The following is a 16,573-nucleotide window of genomic DNA, read 5'->3' as shown; positions in this document are numbered from 1 at the left end:
AGTCAAACTAAAACATGGACCCTCTTTCATCTCGAAAACTATTGTGCAAATTAAGCTTTTGTGAGCTGTTGAAGTATAGGTATGTGAATGGATTGCTTTGGCTGCTGGTAGACCTGTGAGTAGTAAACTAGATAGACAAGCTAGGGCCTAAAGTGAACAACCTCAAGCTACTTTAGTGACCTGAATATTCGGCAGGAATTATTTTCTTCCTTCCGAATAATCCTTCCCCCCCGTCTTGTCCTGTTATTAATTGTCCCACTTTGCTGGGGAGGGGGTGTAGGACAGTTAAAAGAAAAGGGGGAAAACCCTCATTTTTAAGCATTTCCTCTCTGCTGTTCTCTCATCTAAATAAATTGAAGTTTTAAAAAAAAAACCATTAAAATGAACATCCCTGCTTGCTTTTAAGCCAGAAGGGTACCAGAATTGTAGGCAAGGCCGATTTATGTCGAGATATATTTGTCCATTTCTAGGGTATCTAGAAACGAACATTCGTGTGTGTTCGTTTAACACATATTCTGGCTAAAAGACCCGTCTAATTTATCAATATAAATGCCACTTCCTAAGCACTGTACTATTTAGTGTTTCCCTGTGCCTTAGGTTATTAGCTTGGCTGTCCAGCTTACTCTGCATTGGCATTCTCACTATCTAACAGCCATTGTAGCGCCACTGAACTACACATTGTCTATGCTACATTTTCGCCGATGTGCCCTCTGGTTTATAGGGCTCTAGCGGAGATCTCCTAAAGCTCTGATGGTAACTGACTGTCACTGGATGAACCCTAAACGAAACTATACAGTTTAACAATGTAGTGTATTGGAGTGAGACACCCCCCCCCCCGCCCCCGTCGGGGTCTAGTTAACGTGCCAGCAAAGAGGACAGAGCGGAGTTGGACCATCAGTAGAAACACCCACCCTAAAGAAGGGGTTTTTAATGTCCTGCTAAAGATGGGGAGAACACCGCGGCTGGTGCAGGATGGGAAAGGCAGGCACACTCCTGGGCTTGTGTATGCCTGGGTAGGTCCAGCGCTAGGTTTGCTCCTCTAGCTGGATCACTGGTTTTAACAGGACATTTGGTGGAGCGCCTTTGAGGCCCAGATCTGCTGTGGCTGCGGACTCAGCCCGAGCTGCGTCTTGCAAGCCTCGCTCAGCCAAGCCGCAGGGCCAGAGGCGGAGGCTAGCACGTACACAGGAATCCCTCTGATCGCCTCTCTGCTCCTCCTTATGCTACGTTCAATCGCCTGAGCGAATTGTGTGAGGAACGTTACATTTCCCCCCTACGCCAGCCAGCTCAACGCCTGTCGCTGACCTGAGAAAATAGGCCAATAATCCCAGGCCATCCGTATCTCTGTGTACTAGAGCCTTGTCAGCTTGTTTACAAATATGCCTTAAAAGCACTGAACGCCTTGGGGAAAAAGAATGCTCGGTGTCTTTTAAATGAAAACCACATGCAAGGTTGTTGCAGCCTGCAGTGCACTTTTATCCCAATAAATGTCCCTCTTAAAAGGCAGCTAGTAAACTGCAGGGAAGCCGGGGACAAGGAACAGCGCATCTGCCGGTAAAACCGGTTCCCAGCAGACCTCAAGCCTGGACTCTCCCCAGAGACGCTAGGAAACACATTGTGTTGCACGGGATCCCTGCTAGAGAGGGACACGAAGCTCTCTCTGTGCTTAAACTCAGGGCCCGCTTGGTGGCAAACTCCCGTAATAAACGCTTCACCGGCACTTGGCTGGCAAGGAAAGAGCTCTCTGGGTGCCAGGGGGGGTCTCCAAAGCTGGAAAGGCTGTTCATGGTAACGTCACAGCTCTGAGCGTTCCTAACAAGCGCCGAGTGACTCCTGCACACCAGGAGGGGAGCTGCAGCCCGCAGAGAATCCGAAGTGAGACCGTCACTTTCACTTGCGCTTGATGCTTGGTTCCTTCTCGCTCTAAGGAAAAACCCTCATGCGATGGGGCTGAGCGCCTAGGGCTACCACCACTTCTCATCCCATTTCCCGCCTAGAGCTGCACCTCGATGGAGAGGCTGTTGGTTATGATAGCACAGCACCGGGCTGAATCTGTTACAGACAGGGTGCGGGGGGCAGGGGGATACCCACTACCACCACCACCACCCATTGTGTGTTTAGGGGTCAAATTCTGCTCCCATTTACATCCGTGCCAGTCTGCTGACTTCAAAGGGGTGGAAGGACTTAACTGGGGGGCGGAAATTGGCGCCACATTCGTAAATTTATTCTTCTTCAGAACTTGAAAGTGCAAAGCTGCCTTCAGTTGCAGAAAAAAATGTAAAGGGCTTTTAAAGATCTCGGGAGAGAAGGAGGCAAATCACACAGCGCCGGGAGCTCTCTCTCTCTCTCTCTGAAAAAGCATCTTTCTGTAGGGCAGATTCCTTGAGTGCAGCAGCCAGCCCGCCCCGCTAGGCAGGGCAGCGCACAGATGTGCCGCTGTGTTTCAAGAGATGAAGGATCTCCTGAACCTGCTGTGAAAGGGTGTTGCGTGTGATGAAGAGACGTTTCGTGGCCAGAGGTGGTGTGAAGGCGCTTGCCCTTGCAGCGAACGCTAGCTGGCCAGGGAAACGCTGTCCCCCGAGATAACCCCCGGATTATCCGCTGCCAAGTGGCTCCTAGCCCTGAGATTTCGGAACTTCAGAACCTTTTTGAGGGCTTTCGTGTTCAACACAGAGCTTGGCTTCTTTTTCTTTCTTTCGCAACCTTTCCCCTTCCCGTCGGGATCAGTTCGCTGTCTAGGAGCGCAATCAGGAAGCTAAACTAAGATAGTCAACAGGAGTGAATTATGAGCAAACATCAAACACAAACAGATCCCTGATTTAAAAACAAAACCTATTTGGGAAAAAAAGGAATTGGATGTGTCGTTAAAACTTCTCCACTGAACCAACCATCATTATTTGGGACAAACTGCCTGGAGCTACAGCCCAGACGAGTTGCTCACATTGTCTCTCCAGTTTGCCCTGTCCCTATATTTATGGGCATCAGCCTACGGCCCAATTAATGTCCCACTCTCCAGGGAATTCCCTTAGTTCTTCAGTTTGTTTAAACAAAGAGAGCGGACTAAAACACCAGTAAGACTCAGGGATTTCCTTTGTAAATTTCAAATAAGACCACCCCCACCCTCTATTTCAGCCAATGTTTTTTCTAGCATTAGGGTCAGGCATACGGTTGGTGTTTTGGCCTGGACTGTAGGGATCTACTTTACACCGCTGATGTCTTCCAAACAACAAGCTGCTTTTATTGCCTGTGCTGCAAACACGACATATATTTGTGGGAAAAGAGAAATTATTCGCTTAGGTTGAGCGGCAGAGAGAAATCTCTTACTGCAGAGGTTGGCGTCTCTACATTACGGCGTTCTTCCCGAGCTGTTAACACAACCCCATGATAAGGGAATGACAAGCTATAGGGGTTGTAAAATGGATGCTTTTACAGGGTTATTTTACAAAGTGAATTTGAGGTATACCAGTAAGGGAAGCCAGGGAGAAAAAAAAACTTGAATATGACCGAACATGTCAACTGCCGGGAAAGAAAAAAAAAAGTCCATGAAAAAAACGAAAGTAATTGAATGTTATGTAGAATGGCAAGTGGCCAAACGGTTCAATATTTTATGTGCCCTCTGTTTCCTTTGTGGAGGCTTCACCCACCCACGCTTTCATGCTTGAATATATAGATTTGTATTATCTCAGAATAACTCGAGAGTTGCACTGAAGTGAAACCCATCAAGAAATAAATACACCAGCCTACAGTGTTATGAATCATTTTCTAAAGCTTAGTTATGACTCACTTGACCTTCTTTTTGGCGATGGGCGAGCCAAAGAGAGGCGAATAAAACATAAAGTGCAACCTGCAGGAATGATATGACGTGAGAACTATTCACCAAAAATTATCTAAGGGATTGGGAGAAGCCAAATTATATAGATGTAGAATATGGATTAACCGATTTACATTTTACCAAAACATTCTGTTTGGGAAAAATATCAAATCAAATATTATTATAATAAACATACAATGCCAGCGTTTTTAAATGTATTTACACGCCGTTTAAAACGAGTTACTTAATATGGTAAACTTCATGTTCAATGCATTAAAAAAACTGAATATGTTTAACCGAAGCACTCAGGATACTTAAAGGACCCGATTCAACCCTATTAAGTTCTAGAGACAGGTCGTGTCCAAACTGATGATTTTTCTTTCCCCCTCGCCGCGCCCCCATTAACGCATACAAATTTGGTTCAATATAGACAGATGCTCTTCGCATTTCACAGTTTGGAGAAAAAAATGTTGAATCAAAAATATTTTCAGAAATTTTACTAATATCTGGGCTCCGTAGGCTTAGTTAAAACGTACCAATAAATCAAGTTTTTTACTGATATTTTAATATTTAATCCTGTGCTGGCAGAAGAAAAAGACTGGCTCTAATAAATCCCTTTCATCGCTATCTGTAGTAAGTTAAAACAAACGGATCATTTACTAGTTACGCCGGTCCCGATCCCACAGCCAAAACCCAAGGAATGCAAGGTCAGGCACTTTCCGTTCCTATCTACAATCCAGCCAAGGGCAAAATAGCAGTAACGCTGTGGTATCTACCGTTTGATGCGTTGACAATACCTTAGTGGTTTAGCTGATTTCTTTTATGACACCTGCACAGATAAAAAGAAGAAAATCCCTGTCAGTTTAATTTGCCTCAAATAGATGTCCAGGAAAAATACAGCACATGTAGGGAACGTAAAAGTTTGCTTTGCCCATGCAGGAAACAGCAAAATTGTTTCAAAAGCTACTCCAGCTTTGATGAATTTCCATTTGGAGTACGTAATGACTATTCTTAAACCACCTAACGTTTCGCTAAAAACAAAATGGTCTGAGACTGTGTAGTGTGTGGTATGGATTTAATCTTAGCTCAGTAGGGAATCTCAACAGAGATGCTCCACAAAAGCAGACTGAGCTCTTAACAGGATCTAGTTTAAATGATAATGAAGCCTACTCACGTGTGTTGCAAAAACCAAACCCAACACGACTTCAATCTGCATATTATCTGGGGGTTATATTAGCTCTTTATCAAGTCTGTAAAAGGTTTGAAATTTGAGTAATAAGTGTCATAAGGATGAGACCAGCTACTCAAGAATGCAGGTTTCCAGGACCCGATCGTGTCCCGTACTCCACTTTAGAGCCGGCTCTAACTGTCAGTCTGCAGTCAATAGGAAGTTCCTTTCACATCCCTGGGAGTTGGATCGGGCCCCTAGAGGAGGTGGAGCATCTGGACCGTATTCAATTCGCACTCTTTACAAGGATAAACCAGTTCAAAATGAGAGGGGAGATAGCTGAGGTAGGTCTCCTCTGCAGCAGCTGAAAACTTTGTTTGAAATGAGGTCTGACCCCCGTGCCATTCTGTCTAATAAATCAAGGAGATACATATAAAGAAAAACACAAATACCGTTTTCCACATCAAAGAAACAGTCACATTAAGAAAGAGGCCCAAACACGACTAAACAAGCTCACTAGTAAGTGAAAGTTGAACATTTGCTGCTCATTTTCCCAGCAGAATTAATTTTTATATGTATTTTTTTGAAAATGAGCTTATTGAGAGTTTTAATTTTCGAAGGCTCCTAACTAAATTAAATTTTAAAAAATCCTCTCTATGTAGAATCACCCCAAAGTGAATCAACCTAGCCCCGACTTGGACTCTAAAAAATTCAAGACTTCACACACCTAAAAAAAAACCCGTAATGGTCATACACTCTTACCTCGCTGGCCTCTTGATTACTATTAGGACAATTCTAAATATATACCGGCTACATTACTGCAGCGACGCCAAGACACAGGAAAGCATCGCGGAGGCTGGTGTGGGTGGGCTTAGGGTTGAGTTGTCATCTCACGATTTTAAAAAAAACAACAACATGAAATATAGGTCGAAATTCTTGGTTTGCAGCACGAAGCTAAAGAAAGTCGGTTACAGATCGCACAAGGGCTAAAAAAAGGTCGCTATTTATGTAGCCTGCGTTAACAAACGGCTACATTGAGTCGATTTAAACCCACATTGACAGGGACTGCTAGTTTTCAAGCTTAGATCAGCTGAAAGGCCGCTGCTTTTCGCCATGCAACATAAATGTTAGATCAGATTCAAAAATGTGTAATTCAGCTTCATCATTACTCATACAGCGCCCAGGCCGAAAGCCACAAAGCGATTTTATTCTACCCTTTCAGGGTTTGGATCTGGAGAGTCTCAGCATTATTTTGCCCTTCGGTGAGAACCGTTTTGTAGTTTTCGAGCCGTTTTGAGTGCTTAATGGAGCATTTATTCCCAGCTAATTGAAGGTTCTCGCTCGGCTTTTCTTACCATGAGCACCTAGGTGAATACAAAAAAAAAAAGGACTTAGTGGGTAACCGATGTGCTGCTGATATTTCATCCACGGTCCTTTTCTTTTCCCTTTAAACTCTAACTCTTGGAAAAACAACATATTTTAAGCTTTCCACACAAATATTGATATTGGCAAATAAAGCCCCATCTCACCGTCCATAGCTAGAGACAGTATTCTTTTTGTTTCGAAATTGTGCAATCAAAATTAACCCAGGGCATTACAAATGGCCTAAAATATCCAGAGGGGGTGCAAGTAACTTGTCTACACAAAACTCCTACGTCCACTTGCCACTGCGGCAGAACGTGCCTGAGCCCTTTGGCGAGGCATTTGCCTGTCAGGGGAATGCAAGCAAATGGCGCAAAGTAGGATACATAGAGCTCAAACATAAGCCACGTGTATCTCTGCATTAGTGCCAGTAAATCGTTGGTGCGATCAAATAACCAAGGGAAGGTGGATCTCGACGCCTTTATTTGTATTTGATCACAGGGCAGCCCTGTAGACCTATATCTGAAGCGAGCAGGATAGCATGCCCTGGGCATAGGATAGAACCAGATTGATCTCATCCTTGATAGCCACTTGAGGTCTGAAACGCCAGATAAGGAACATACAAACAAATACAACACCAACGCTGTCCGGATCAAGAGACTGACTTTAATCACCTCATAGGGCCGCGCTATACAATATACTCAATGGACTCAACCAGCCTTTAAATGCACGGTCTGCAACAGAAACAAAGCAAATGAGTATTAATGAAAACGACATCAACGTGAGTAGGATCCCCACATAACAACTGTTGCCTAAAGCATCTATTCTCAGAAAAAAAAATTAATGGGAGTCAATGGGAATGGGCCCAAAATAAGGAATGAAACTGCTACTTTTAAAGAAAGGAAGCTACCTGATCACTGTTTCTAACTATGACATTTTAAAAATAGAGATTCCTTTGTGGTCTTTAAGGAGCCGCTGTACTGCGCTTCTGTGAACTAACATCGCCTAAGCAGCAAAAAGTTCATTCAATTTCATCAGTCCAGTTCTTCATAGAGGTTCCAATTTAATAAAAAAACTATTTGCGAGGAGGGGGAAAAAAGTCTTTAGAAATCACTATTTAGTTGAGCCTGTTTAATTTTCTTGGACTGCCTCCACTTCCATCATCTGCTTAATAGTATTTGCTTTCTGTGGCAGGCATTCTTCGTTTCCCACATTAAGAAAATTGTTTTTAAAAGAAAATTGCTGAGGAACTGAATTAAATTAGGTGAAATACAAAGAACTCATTACACGGGGCAGAGAAAGAATTCACGTTAGTCCTGTGTTTTTGCAAATGGGCAGACTCTTTAATCTCTTGCAGATGATGATGATGGCAGAACACCTGTCCTGTTGAAATGACAGGTATTATTACAGTCATCCTGCCGGAAAATAGCTTATCTCCATCCACAGCAACTTGAATCAACCTTGTTTTTTTAATACTCTTAAAAATCGTGACACACAGCAGTAGACAATTAACACCGATACAAAAATACAGGTTAGTCTTTATTTCTTATTGCTTATTTAATTAACAAAGCCCTAGCTACATAGCAACAACTTTCCCTCGAAAATTGGTTTGGACAGAGAAATACCAAACGAGCTGATTTAAAGTCTTAACTAACTGCGTTGTGGGTCTTACGGGTCTTTCAACATAATGAGTTACGCAATCAAATATCAGCTACGGCACAAAATGTACTTGCTTGCCCCTAAAGATTGAAGAGATCACTGCATTTCAGCCACCAGGACACTTGGCGACTATCTGATCAGTGGTTATTGGCTTTCTTTAGTATGTGGGTGCAGGAAAGTAAATGTTGATGCTTAAAGGAAACACAAAAAACCAAATGAAAATTCTCCAGTTCCGAAACAACCAATCAGCCCAAAATCCCAGCAAAACACAAATAATTTAATCAGTTGGAGCAATGGACCGGCAGAATTTTGCTAACCTGCCTTATTAACATTATTTAACTAGACTATTAAAAAGTGTACCTGTCCAGTCATTTGCCCATAAATAGGCATCTATTTGTATGTTGTTATACAGGTAACCCATACATGCTTCCTCTTCACAATTTTACTCCTGTCAGTTTCAAATCCCCATAGAAAAGGCTTGTCCAACAAGGGATTAGGGTCGATTACATAGGGTCTCTGTTCAAGTTACTCGCAATTCCAAGACAGTTGCAAGGTTGGCTGAAATGTCAGGAGTGCTTCAGTATTTATAGAGAAAGTCTCCCAACTGCATATACATGGCCCTCTGCACCACCATGAGTTGCCTGAGTGAGTTGGGGGGAGGAGGGTCTAGGCAGAGCCTCTACAAGTTGTGATCAGTTTCCCCCTGCTGCACAACATGTAGATAGGGCAGTTGGGGACAGGGTGAGGAACTACTACAAGACCACACCTATAAGGTATAGTGTCAGCAGCCTTGAGCTGAAATAGTGTTAATGTGTTAATCTATAGGTGGGCTTTTCCCTAAATTTCACACAAAAAGGCCATTTTTTCTGACTTTGTGTGAGAAGGGACAATTTTTCCTTTTCTATTTTAGACTGGAATAATGCCCAATTCCCTCGAGTATCCCAGTCTTATCTAATGTATCCTACAGACTCTAGTTAATTATGTGTCATGGGTTCCACTATCAATTTTTAGGCCTGCAGAGGCTGTAAATCAGTGCTGAATCTGGTTCCTTGTCTTACTAGGTTTAAAACTCCCATTCCAAGCCAGGATAATATTTTTCATAAGTCTTTAAAAAGATTAAAATTAGATAATCTGTTTTTTTTCCACTTATGCAGGTAAAAAATAAAACAAGCAACAAAGATTGCTGCTGTAAGACTTCTATGCTAGTACAGTTTAGTACAAACAGCTTTGATCTAAGATTGGAAATTTGGCAACCTAATCGTGCATAATATGGTTCAGTTCTTTTCTGTATTATTGGGGACGTCCAATAAAAACTAGTTTTCATAAGGATTTTTCTCATTATACAATGTCACTTTAAGGTATCACCTTCCAGTACAACCTGGCTTCCATTACTGCTAATAGGAGTAACTTTGGCGTTCATCAAGGAAAGAATGTATCTCCATAAATACACATTTCCATGACTGCCTTACTATGCTGTGACACTGAAATCAAAGGGCTGTTAATCAACTACATTCTTTGCAGTGCCTGTAATTTGTGCAGTAGGCAATCAAATGGTAGTTATGCTCCTGTGTATCTGTGGACTGATCTGGATCCTAGTTATGGGAGCATCTTAGAAAATTATAGCATCATACAGTAGATCCACCTTTAAGGGACAGGCCTGTTAAAATTAATTATGATTCTCCATTAAGGTAAAATGCAGCACTAACCCTCCATGAAAGGAAAGCTGTAGAATATTTTTTTCTTTGTATCAACCAAAATATATTTTCTGTATATACAGCAGCACCTTGTTAAATGGGGATCAGTTAAAAGAAGAGAGCATTTTGAAGAATAATCTCTTGTTAAAATAAGATTACTGTTTAATAACTGTCTACTATACAAGTAAAATGGACAGTATCATGAACAAGAGACATATAATTATGGTACTTGGTCATTCAAGCACAGATTATTTGAGCATCATTGACACATCTTAGTCTAACTGAGTAATAATGTTCAATTTTGGTTACAGTCTCTCCATTTGAGGATGTTTTGATTACCAGTATTCAAATAGCTATAAACCTGTTAAAACTTTCTAAATAAACAAGTAGTTAAAAAAAATCTAATTTTATGAGCTCAGATACTATGGTGTAGAAGGGAATCAAGTAGCTGTAAGCTAGATAGGCAAAGAGAGTTCAGTGTTTGGATCAGAGGAGAATACATGTAAAAATTTCAAAAGTCTTTCAAATCGATTTGGTAAATGACAGTTATTAACAAATCTCCCCATGTATATTTCTGGGATTGAAATGACCAATATAATTTGGAATCACTGCATTTTTAGGTTTCTGAGAATGTATTCTATACACTCACCAGAAGAATTTTTAAGTGGCTATTCCCATTAATTTTTTCTTCCTGATTTATAGGATGTACAAAGAAAAATAAGCCTTAGATGGAAATGTTGGTGGATTGTTGTTGAGAGTGCTGGGGCACCATATGGACAGTAGAACTTTTAGCAGACTATGCTCTTGGATTTTTGTGGATGTGGGTTTGCTAAACCATTAATGGGGAGAGGAGAAGGGTGTTCAGTTTACAGGGTCAGTGTTAGTCTATATCAGCTTTTCCTCATTCAGCACATTCCTGTTCTGACGTCAGAAAATAGAACTAGCTCCAGGGGAAATTTTTCCTTGAAAATACTCTGACCATGTTCCTAACTGGGAAGCATTTTCTGGTGTATACAGGAAGTAGCATCTGACATCTTTGTGTTGTAAAGCTACAGTTCTCAACCTTTATTTCATTTATGAACCTCAAATGGAGGTGCAGACCTAAATCTTAGACATAGTCTGTGGACTCCATGGGTCAGTGGACCACAGATTGAAAACCACTGTTGTAAAGAACAGGGTCCCAATTGACAGTGAAAAGATGTCATGTCTCATAAATATGCTGCCATTTGTAGACATCCATACTTATTATTCATAATATCAGACATTACAAAGTTGTGTACCTTCCGCTATAAAATGTTTGCACAAAAGCAACTCCAATTGAAATCAATGAAAGTCTTTTTATTAATTTTAACAGGAGCTGGATCAGACTCCTTTGTCTATATTTGACCAGACCCAGTGCCCCTTTGATGTTCTGATCGTATAATAGGGCTCTTTGAAAAAGCAAATTGTGCAATCTGATATACAATGTATAATGACATTGCAACATTATGTAGTAAAGGCTGCAGCATATCTTGGCATAGTCCATACTTGACTTTTGGGTGGATATGCTATATAAACACCACCATGACAATGCTAAGTTGTGGAATAGCAGAATAAGTATAATACTATAACAAAGAAGTTTGCTACAAAATTGACTTCAGAGTACTTGCTCACAGATTATGTTGTAGAGCAGTGAAGACAAAACTACCATTTTGCTCATCACATAGTATGTACATTAAATGATGATGCCAAATCGGTTGGCATAAACAGTTCTCATTTTATTCATGCTTGGAGAGGGTTCTTAACTTTTGGAAATTTACAATGCTGCCCTGAGGAAAGTAGGTACAGTTCCCCTTTACAAAGCATGAATTTGGAAATACAAATCCCCTTCATTTGTAGCTGCTCTCACATGTGCAGTGGGGTGCAGATTGCCATCTGCTACACCCATGGGTGTGTGTCAAATCACACAATGAATCAATTGCTAGATGTTACATTCGGACCTCTGCTTCAGCTGATACACACGTAAAACATATAGTCAGACATCTACTTAGTGACTGTACAGCTGCACATATTCAAAACCATGTTATTTAAGTGATGGAAGAAGGTTGTTCCTGCAGAGGTGCCATCCTTGATATTATAACGGTAGTCATAGTTTTCAAATTTGGACATCTACATGGCATCTAGTGGTGCATCTGGATCTTCAAATTAACATTCAGTATCTAAAACAGGTATTTGATCAGGTAAGTACCAAATTGTGAACACATCTAAAGAACTGGATGCTGTAACACACCGCTTACGGGCATTTTATATTCTTGTTTATGATGGATAGCAGCTTACTCCACAGGCAGTTCTATTGATAAATTTCTATTCATCCTGAATAAGGTAACCAGTGTAATGGGGCGTGCTCCATCCCCACCCTCGGATGCCCCAGAAACCTCTCAGATTTGTTCAAGTAAGTAGCAATTTTGTGTGAATTTATTTATAATTCCCATCACCAATATAGTCTGGGGCAGCCAGAGACAAATAGAGTCTCCCTTCCTTGAGATCTCAGTGCATACTTGGGATCAGCTAACCCAGGTTCTCCCCTCCCTTCCTTCTTGTGTCTTCTTTTATACTCCTCAGCTCACCCTGATCAGCGAATTAGCGGTATATTCCCCAATCAGCCTTTTCCAGGGGAACTCACTGGTGCCTAAGTGATCAAAGTGCAGGCTCATCAGTTACTTCACTCACACTGGCCTTCGCTATGAACAGCAGGCCCAATAGAGTAAGCAGCAATTTATCTTTTTCAAAATTTAAATGATAAGAAATTAGCAAACGTTTTTGTTCCTTTTAAATAATGAGGCACTTAAATAGGCGGAGATCAGCTTCATGACTTCGCATATGAATAGTAAAAGTCCTTAAACATCAGTATTAATGCAGCTTTCCTTTGGATTGTTCAGAGTAAAAGACAATAAAGTTAAACACTTCCAATCCATATTAACTTGTGGATGTTAAAAGAAGACAATATGATGGACACTTTACAAAACAACGTCATATGGAATTTACACCATGTGCCAAAAACAAGGACAACATAAGAATTTATGTTTTCTTTATTGACTGACATCTCAAGCCCCATTAGCCTTCCCACTTCAGTCTCAGTTTGTAGCAGTTTAAGGCTTCACAAGAAAGGATGAGACAAAAGCAAACAGATGAGGAATCACCAAAGACTTGCTTCTCTATATCCAATTAGCAATTTCCACCTTCTAAACAGAAAACATTTAAAAAATAGGAATACAAATCAAACGATCTTCTCTGTCCTGTCTATGGATGAACATAGTGATTATTAAAAACAATGAGAGTTATGCACCCACTTCAAGCATGCTAAAGGTAAACATAATATTTCTCAGGCTTCCTTCATTAAAGCTGTATCACATAACTTTTACGCATGCACACATTAGTTTGAATGAGACTAATTACTTGAACAAATAGAGACTGCCTATCATTGACCTAGAGATGTAATGCTACACTACCACAGGAGAAAATTTCAGGATGGTAAATTCAATTTTTCACTGGAAAAAATGTTAGAAGTCCTTAAAAGTATAAAATATTAGCAGCTTGCCATAGCATCACAACAGAACAGTACTAACATAATTTAGTATTAGAATTCATATGCACCTCTCATCTTACTAGAAACAGATACTAGCATTTTATAAGCTTCTAATGTGCTGAGAATTTCCATTGCTTTTTCAATAATACATACATGTAGACTTTTCTCAGGGTGCCATTCTTGGCCATTAGAGTTCACAACACAGTTCATAAGTATAAACATGATATATATTATTATTGTATTATAAGAAATCAGTACTTCAGTTTCTAACATACATGCTCAATAATGACCCATTATTGCATTTATACATCTAAACTAGTTGTTATGAGTAAACCCACAAATCACATTATAGTAACAGAAGTTAATGGATTCTGTATTCCATACCACATGAACACAGAAGCAACTGCAAATACAAAATATGATATGTACAGAATATCATCACCAGAAAACAAAAACAAAACAAAAAAACCTGCAAAACATGTATGGTAAAATAAATCTAACATAGTTCTCGGAAACTTTGTATCTAATTGGTAACATATATGTAGAATCCTGAAATAATTGATAATCACAGACCTCTTGAAAAGAAACAGCTCTCCATACATTTTCCATGTTGAAGTTTCAACTAATTCTTCAAAGATTTTGCCTTCTTCTTGCCACTTCCCCATCCCCCACTAAGCTGGACTGGATGGTCTCGAAACGATATCCGCTCTTTACGAAATGGACCCGGGTGTGTTCTTTCTGAAGCAGATATGTCCTTTGCTATACAATCAAACAAGTGGCATGAAAATATGTCATCAGTCCAGCCAAATTAGATTATTTTTAATACAATAAAGGAAAAATTCTTCCATCAACGTGTCTAATTTGGTAGTTTATATCTTTGCATAGCTTATGTCTTTTGTCTTTGTGCTTTTTCTTCAAAGTAATTTCAAGATTTAAAAGAAGCTTGTAGCAGTAATTTTGTAAATATAATACAGTATTTTGGAAAATAAACTGCAAAATTATTAGACATAGGCAATGTAGTTTCCAAACAAGTTTCCCTGCCCATTTTGAAATTATTTTAAAGAATACGTACAAGATACATTAGAGAAACAAGTCACTCTTATAATTAAAGATGTTTTGTAACCACACAAAGAACAAGCTTGGCGGTTTTATCTATTTAATTGGTTATTGTTTTGATACATCAGTACAAATACAATAGGTCAGATTTGCTCTAATTGAAGTCAAAGGAAGTTTTGCCATTAGTGCTGATGAAAACAGAACTGGGACAACAAGCATATATAAAGACACTATACCCCCCAAAACTTTTAAATCTTACGAAATTATTCAGTATTCAGTAACATCTATACAAATACCTAAGTAATGCAACTACTGGTTTCTACAAACAAGCCACGTGAGACAAGATGGGTAGTTTAATAGACAAGAGTAATATATAGAGAGTGCCATAGATGTAATTTTATTTTAAGAAAATCAACATTTCAATTGATAGAAATGTCTCCCTCTCTCTCATTAGGCATGTAAAATCCTCTCATATTCTGTGTAACACATCTCACATTGTGTAGCAAATCCTCAGAGAGGAAAATGGCGAAGATAACACAGTTATCTAAGGTGTCTATTACCAAGCAATTAAGCTAAGCAAGCATAACAAAATTTTACAAGTGACTTTCTGCCAGTTATCAATAGAATCTGTTCTGATTTACCCTTTTTGGGTAGTCCATACATTATTTTCAACAATTTTAATTAGCTGCATTAAAGCCATTCATATAATCATGGAGATTAGAAATGAAAAAGGCCTATTATATCATCTCAGCCAAAACAGGATTGTACACTGTTATATATATATATATATATATGTGTTGTCTAATTTAGTTTTAAGTCCCAAGCAATGGCACTCTCACTACTTCCCTTTGGAGCTTATTCTACAGTCTAACAGTATCTCACAGTCAGGACATTTCCCCTGATATTAAGTCTCCATCACCCCTTTTAATTTTATCCCATTACTACTAGTTATACTGTCATGCACTACGCAAAATAACACTTCTCTCTTCCTGATATTGTGACCCTTCAAATATTTTTTATGTATCCCCAATTTTTAGGTGTGACTTAATCAAACAATACATATTTTTCTTATTTAATTTTTCCTCACAATTCTTTTCTGATACTGCCTACAGTAGACCTAATTAATATTGTGTCAAAAATGCCTGTGGCAGCTGTTGCCCCATCTACACTAAGGCTCTCAACATTGGGTCATTTTGTTACCTTACCAATGGTAACACATTTTTAGATAATGTCACTAGTACAGACAGGACTTTTATTAGGGAGCAAGGAGTTGGAGTTAAGGTATATAATAATTAATGAAGTTTATTGTAAACTTTCAGGGTATTCTTTACCTGGAGACAAAGTACTCACAGAAGATACCCGAAGCTGACAGCAGCAGAGTGGTAAATTCAATAATTTCTTTGGTGAAATTTCAAATTAAGCGTAATAAAACAATAATACTAAGAAGTTTCTTTCTCAACTGAAGGAGAGATTCTGAAGCTGGAAAGAACAGTTGCTAAGAAGAAAAGGCACAAAGAATTAAGAATATGGAACATGGTTTGTTTGTGAAAAAGAGGAAGTCATTGTTACATGTTTAGATTGAAAAAAAAAAAAAAGTTGGCGCTATTGTATGTATGTGACAGTCTTTCTCCAGCATTTCTCTTATAAGCTGTAGCAATATGAATGGGTGAAGGTGGGGACACTAATTATTTTTTTCCTTTCCCCATCTCACACCTTTTTATATTCTTTACATGGAAAAAAAACTCCATACCAAAACGGTTCTGGAAGTTCACCCAAAAGGGACAGAATTCAATGGAGCAAAAGTTGAAATTAATCACACCCTAACTACTAATAGCATTAGCTGCTTGTAAATTTCTATATTGTTTAAATTTGATTTCCAGTGGAAGGACTCCAGAAATCTTTGCATGTAGGGTTTTCTGCTTTCCCACATATAAATGTACACAATTCATTGGAAGGGACAGTACTACATTTCCATTACTATGAAATATTATTCTGAAATGGTAATGTAAGATTTTTTTCCAGTTTGGTGTAATTTGTTGCAAGATAATTGTTAATGTTTTACAAAATTATTGAGATATATCTTTCTATTTGGACAGAAGGGAACCATGTTATACTACGGCATGAACTGTTCTTGCCCCAAAGTCCCCAAACTTCAGCTTCAAATGTCCACAAATTTACTTTGTATTTCTGATTGTAACTGATTGTTATATTTTTCTTTTGAAAAAAGTGTGTTAAATTTTTTTGTAAATAAATATGAA

The 16,573-nt window shown here is 39.3% G+C and overlaps 1 protein-coding gene across 1 annotated transcript in view; it reads right to left on the bottom strand.

Annotated features, from left to right (window-relative positions):
* Positions 1-13,881: 13,881 nt before the first annotated feature.
* The window catches only part of LRRIQ1 (leucine rich repeats and IQ motif containing 1), a 151,874-nt gene continuing 149,182 nt past the window's right edge, over positions 13,882-16,573 (bottom strand). The window contains exon 26 of the mRNA XM_029910868.1: positions 13,882-14,018. Coding sequence (XP_029766728.1) covers positions 13,882-14,018 — 137 coding nt within the window. The remainder of the gene's footprint in view (positions 14,019-16,573) is intronic.

Source organism: Terrapene carolina, unplaced genomic scaffold (assembly GCF_002925995.2).
Source record: "Terrapene carolina triunguis isolate 2854851 unplaced genomic scaffold, T_m_triunguis-2.0 Scaffold68, whole genome shotgun sequence".
NCBI lineage: Eukaryota > Metazoa > Chordata > Testudines > Emydidae > Terrapene > Terrapene triunguis.
Note: the sequence above shows the minus strand (reverse complement) of the source record. Positions and strands in the feature narration are given on the sequence as shown.